This window comes from Vombatus ursinus, unplaced genomic scaffold, assembly GCF_900497805.2.
Source record: "Vombatus ursinus unplaced genomic scaffold, bare-nosed wombat genome assembly UNPS02010394.1, whole genome shotgun sequence".
NCBI classification, from domain to species: domain Eukaryota; kingdom Metazoa; phylum Chordata; class Mammalia; order Diprotodontia; family Vombatidae; genus Vombatus; species Vombatus ursinus.
In genome coordinates, this window is record NW_020950172.1 from 2,170,686 (window position 1) to 2,176,685 (window position 6,000).

At 48.0% G+C, this 6,000-nt stretch overlaps 1 protein-coding gene across 1 annotated transcript in view; it reads left to right on the forward strand.

The window, feature by feature from the left end:
* TBC1D22A (TBC1 domain family member 22A) overlaps window positions 1-6,000 on the forward strand; it is a 306,894-nt gene that overhangs the window by 164,643 nt on the left and 136,251 nt on the right. Inside the window, exon 8 of the mRNA XM_027854296.1 lies at window positions 5,140-5,246. Coding sequence (XP_027710097.1) covers window positions 5,140-5,246 — 107 coding nt within the window. The remainder of the gene's footprint in view (window positions 1-5,139; window positions 5,247-6,000) is intronic.

The window sequence follows — 6,000 nt, forward strand, 5'->3', positions numbered from 1 at the left end:
ATTTTTATCATGTTGGCTCGTCCTACCCATGAGCAATCGATATTTTTCCAGTTACGTGAGTCTGTTTTTCTTTTTGTAAATAGTTGTTCATAGTTATTGTTATATAATTTTTGCATCCTAGAATATAGCTGCCTAAGCATTTTACGTGTTCGGTATTAATTTAAAGTGGAACTTCTCCTATCCTTTCCTCCTGAGTCTTTATTGGTATCATATAGAAATGCTAATGATTTGTGTGCATTTATTTTGTATCCTTCGAGTTTGCTGAAATTATTATTTCATTAATTTAGTCGACTCATTAAGGTTTTCTAAGTACACAGTCATATCATCTGCAAAATGATTATTTTGTTTCTTCTTAGGATTATACCCTCGATTTCTTACTCTAATCTTACTGCTAGTCAGCGATTCTAGTCCTATGCCAAAAAGAAGTGGTGATGGTAGACATCCTTACTGCACTCTGAATTTAGTGGAAAGGATTCTAGGTTATCTCTCCATTACAAATAATGTTTTATTTCAATATGTACAGTTTATCATTTTTTGGGGAAGGTATATTAATTCATTCCTATATTTTCTAGTATTTTTAAAAAGAAATGTCATATTTTGCAACTATTGATTTAAAAAAAATCACAAGATTTTTGTTGCTTTTCTTAATGTGGTTAATGAATTTTATAGTTTTCCTAATATTAAACCTGCCCTGAATTCCTGTATGTATTTAACTTGGTCATAGTGTATAGTCTTGGTGATAGACTCCTTTTGCCTCTTTGCTAATATTTTATTTAGATCCCTTCATCTTTGTTCTTTAGGGAATATTCTGCACTTTTTCTGTTTCAATTCTCCTTGGTTTATGTGTCAAGATCACGTCTGTGTCATAGAAGGAATTTGGTAGAATCTCATTTATTATTTTTGCCAACAACTTATTTGTTATTGTAATTAATGTTTGATAAAATTCAGTACAGAGTCTGTTTGGTTCTGAGTTTTTCTGCCTTTTGGATGTTCATATATAACTTGTTCAGTTTCTTTCTATGATATCAAGTTGTTTAAATTCTGTATTTCTAACTAACCCACTGTTAACCTACACACGTGGCTGTAAGTCAGAGCTGACTGAAAGGTGCAAGAAGGGGGCCAGGCAGTGAGCCCTGAGAATTCTGAGGCTGAGGAAAGAGAAGGCCGGGAAGGAAGGGAGGAGACGACGGCTGAGCGGGTCCCTGGAGGAAGGGGCTCCCTCCGAGGCTCAGCTTGTATTTTTCCTGAAGGTTTTTGGCAGGAAGCCGCCCACCCGCTTGCAGTTTATCAGAGTCCTTGGGTGGCTGAATACATCGTAAATAATGCATCCGGTGTTTTTTGGGAAGGTTGCTTAGGGTGGCTGCCTTACCTGGCACTGTCACTTGGAAGTCTGCCCTGAGCAGGGCTGTGGACTTGGGCTTCCGCAAGGCAAGAGGACAGGGCAGAAGGCAGTCGCGTTTGGCCAGATTGTAGACGACGAGAGGAGTAGTGTCAGATGAAGAGGGACCTTTGGGACGGAGGCGGTTAGGATCTTGGCCTTTGTCTGGGGTCTGACACGATCCTAGGGCTGTGTTGGGGAGGTGCCCCCAAATTCTTCTCGTGGAAGATGCTCTTCTCCCCTGGACAGCCACTCCCGCCCTTGACATCTGCTTTGGGGTATTATGAGGATTGAGGGGGCTTCTCTCCCGGCTCCCAGCTTCCTTGTCTGAAGGAATGCCTGCACTATCTCTTCCCAGATGGGCAGGGGGGAGGCTCACTGGAGGTAACGAATGAGCAGAGAGTGCTTCACAGCCTCCGCTGCTCTGGTGTGTTGTGCATCCCGCAGAACTCCTGCTGCGGCTGGGGCCCGAGGGGCGGCAGGAGCCTGGGCCAGGCCTGCTGTGCTCCGCTGGAGCCAGACCCGGGTCCAGCAGCTGCCGCAATGCCGTTGTGTTCATTCTGTCAAGTCATCTCTGCAGTTCCTGTGCCCTCCTGGTAGCAACGTCTGATCCATCGCTTTGTTCTCCACGTTGGCAGTTTATTAGTCTGAGGCAACATCTAGTTACTTTACAGGTCTTTGAGAGAACGGAGATGACGAAGGAAAACATTTCATATCAGGTCCTTGCTATTGATGCTGTCTGACCTACTTACCGTAATACGCCAGGATGAATGTTTTCCCCCAATTAATTCCAAGTTGATAGCAATTGAGTTTTTTCTGAAGGCAACTAAGCCATGCTTTTAGATGGGAAGATGCCCGGCCAGTGTCCTCTGATGGTTGTATAAATATTATTATAAATGATGTAGCCATTATTTCGATAGGTAGGTTGCTTAGGTTGAGTATATTATGAGTCACTCTCACTTGGAGTTTACAAAACTCTTTCCTTAACACAACCCAGAGTTATTCCTCCCGTTTTTCCCATGAAGAAATTGAGGTCCAGAAAAGTGACCGAATTTCTTGAGGGTCCACAGGTAGTGAGTGGTAGAGCTGAGATTGTAGCTCAGGTCCTCCTGAGTCCCCGCTTTTTCCGTGGCCCCACGTCTCCTCCTTTCCCGTGGACCTGCTGTGGGCACTGATTAGAGAAGCTCTACTGCTCCGCTATCAGCCAGCACTGTTTTCCAGGACTATTGACCTGAATAAGGTGGGAATTCCAAGTCCATTGGGTCCAGCCTTCTCATGTTACAGAGCTAGAAGCCAGTGCCTGAGAGGGGAGGGGATTTATCCAAGGTCACCCAGGGGTAAGTGGTAGACATGGTATTTGTCTCCATACTGATCCTTCCCTACCCTGCCTCCGGTGGCCTGGCCAACACTGGAAAGACAGAGCTCAGCCTCGGAGATGGATCTTCTTGTCTTACTGTATGTCAGGGCCTCTGCTCCTTGGTGGAGAATGGGAAGCGATCTGGTCTGTTCCTGGGCATATCCACGGGTGACGGGAACCACCACAGTAAATGATGAAACCTTCTCAGCCACTTGATGTATTGGGATGATAGCAAGCCACCCCATGGGCTCCACCTGAAAATCGCTTTAAAAGCTCCTTCACCTCTTGGAACCTCTCCACGATGGTACCAAAGTGTCGTTTGGACTTGATAAATTTAAATTCTTAGTGTATGTCAATGGAAGGCAGAGCCTGAAGACCGTAATTACTGCAGTCCCGTGAGCCACTGATGGAGGGGAATATTTATACTTTAGCATCTGCCCACCATCTGGGAGAAGGCTGGCTTGAATGTTCTGAGACTTGCTGGCCTCCTGGAATCAAAATGACTGGGAGGAACGCTTCTAAAGTAGTGAACCCATGGCCAGCGCCAGTCTGCATGGACAGCTCTGGAAACAGAAAACGGACCCTCTCAGGTTGGCAAAGTGTCCTCATGGAAGCCCGGGGCTCGTTGCTGTGCATAGAAAAGCAGATGCACCCTCACCAGAAGAGGGGAGAGGACTGACACACGTTCTCGGAGTGCAAGGTCAATGGTCAAAACCCAGCAGAAAATCTTTGTGACTGTGGAGGGATCACTTCACCAAACAGTGGTCATTGTCAAAGCTGATGGTGAGTACATGTGACTGAACTTGAGGAATGCAGCTGAAAATGAAGACGTCTAGCTTCCAAGAATGCAATCAAAGTCCCTCCATAGAGGACATCTGCAACAGGCCATGGAGAGGTAGACAGAAAATCCTTCATTGAGTCGTGTGGATTTGTTTGTGGGAACTGGGGTTTTATGTTGGTGTTCAGGCCGGGCCAGCCCCACCCGCCTGCCAAAGTTACAGAAAGGTCATTTTCAGGGAGCCAAATGTAGTAATCAATACAGAGCTCGTGCAGTAGGCCCCTTGTACAAGAGGCTCCATTTCTTGGCTCGGGGCCTTTTCGCTGGCTGTCCCCCACGCGTGGAGAGCTCTCCCTGCTCGTCTTTGCCTTCCAGCTTCCTTGGCTTCTTCTAAGGCTCAGCTGAAACCCCGCCTTCCACAGGAAGCCTCTTCCCACCCCTCTCGGTTCTAGAGCCGTTCCTTCAAGCCTGTGCTCAGTTTATCCTTTCTGCAGCTTGTTTGTATGGAGAAGCTGGCATGTTGGCTCCCTCAGACTGGGAGCTCTTTGAGGACAGGGGCTGTGGTTTTTGCTTTTCTTTCTATGTCCAGCACTTAGCAAATGCCCGGCACATAGTAGGTACTTAATAAACAAATGCTTCTTGACTTCACTTGACGCGACTTCTTGCGAGTGAGGCAAGTTTTTTGACTTCTTAAAGCTTTAGGGAAATGGGAGTTCTTTTTATTTTCTGACATTCTGAGGCAACTCGCAGGGCGTCTGCTGCCCTGGCACCCTGTCGGCCCCTTCGCTTCGCTCTTGGGTGATTATGGACCAGGCCGTGAGTAGGCTGTGCTGTTGGGAAAGGAGCCTCATCGGAAGGCGAGGTGGTTTCTGGCGGAGATCTTGGCGGAACGCTTTCGCCAGGCTTCGAAGATCACAGGCTCCCTCAGTAGGTGTGCTCCCCTCCTTGGTGCAGATTGCTTAGATGGTGTTTGCGGCTTGTTAAGGCCAGAAAATTCCTCATTCTGCAGTCAGCCGGCCCTGTTTCTCTAGCCCTTGCTAGGCTGGTGCTCAGCTGGCAGACGTGCCATCTTTCAGTTACGGGGTGCCCAGGCTGGTTGGAAGGGCTCGCTCTTTTGTCATGGCCCCCTGCCAAGGCTGTTGGACGGAGGTGCCAGCAGAGGGTGGCGTGGAGGACTGACTGAATCCATTTGACCTGGCCGTCTGTTGTCTGTCTGCCTGAAATGGAGCTTTTTCCTCCCAGTGGCAAACTTTGCATTTCTCCAGCCGGAGTAAATCTCCCCAAATAGGTATCTTCATTACTAATGATGTTTCTTTTAGTTCTGAAATGCCTGGGAAGGCATCCCTGACTGTGGATTAATTATGCTAGTTAATCGGAGAAGGTTCAGAATATTCATTATCTGCAGCTAATTAGTTATTAAAATGGCGAACCATTAAGTGATGGGGTTGGGGAATGCATTATTCATTTGGAGAGAGTTAAGAGAAACGTCACCTGGGGAACTTTGTGACCAAAGTCCCTGCCAACATTCTTTGGTCACTTGTGTGCTTCGGCCTCAGTTTCCCCACCCAGCAGTTCCTTGCCTTTTGTCCATTGTGATTTTTCTTTTCCATGTTCTCTCCCACACAGAAGAAGAAGTGGAAAATGTGGATGTTTCCTGTGTGCCGGCAGAGGTGCTGCGGAACATCGAAGCTGACAGCTACTGGTGTCTGAGCAAGCTGCTGGATGGTATTCAGGTAAATGATGCCCAACCCCTGGGGCAGAGCTGATGGAGAGCTGGGCTGGGGGCGGGGGCTGCGGTTTTTAAGTGGAAGAGACATTAGCTAGAGTTCTGCCAGGTCAATAAAGCCCTAGGACCTAAGAAATACTAAAAATAGAGACTTTAAAAATCCAGCCTACATTTCTGGTTGAATATGACAGCTGGGCTGGGCTCAGTGGTGATGTCATCTTTTAAGGCCTCTGAGCGTCGGATGCCCGTGTCTGGCCACCATCCATGATGGCTTCGTTCTGGGAGCTGATGGATTTGTGGCCCCTGAAAGCTAAGTAGGTGACATCCCTCCATATCACAGCCTTGAAATGGGCCCCATTTTCCATCCTTCCTCTCATTTGGGAGGACCTCTTCATGAGCATAAAGCCTAGTTACATGCTAACAACTGCCCACTTGAGGAAAAACGCCCCAAACATTTCCCCCAACCTGCCCACTTCCACCAGCTGGTAAGAACCAAGTGACTTGTTTGGTCTGGAGGAGACAGGCTTGCTCCTCCCCGTTCAGACAGAGATTCCTCTGAGTCTCCATGGACAGGCTTCGGGAGCTGCAAGGCCTCAGACTCTTGCCAGCTGAGGCCAGCGTGGGGAGGAAGCTCTTTACACTTACTTGGCTGGACCCAGACGGCTGCCACACCCTGGCCCCCTCTGAGCCCAGGCTTCACGGCTGCTCAGCCTGGCTGGTCCTGGCCACGTATGAGCAGTACAGACAGCTGCCACATCCTG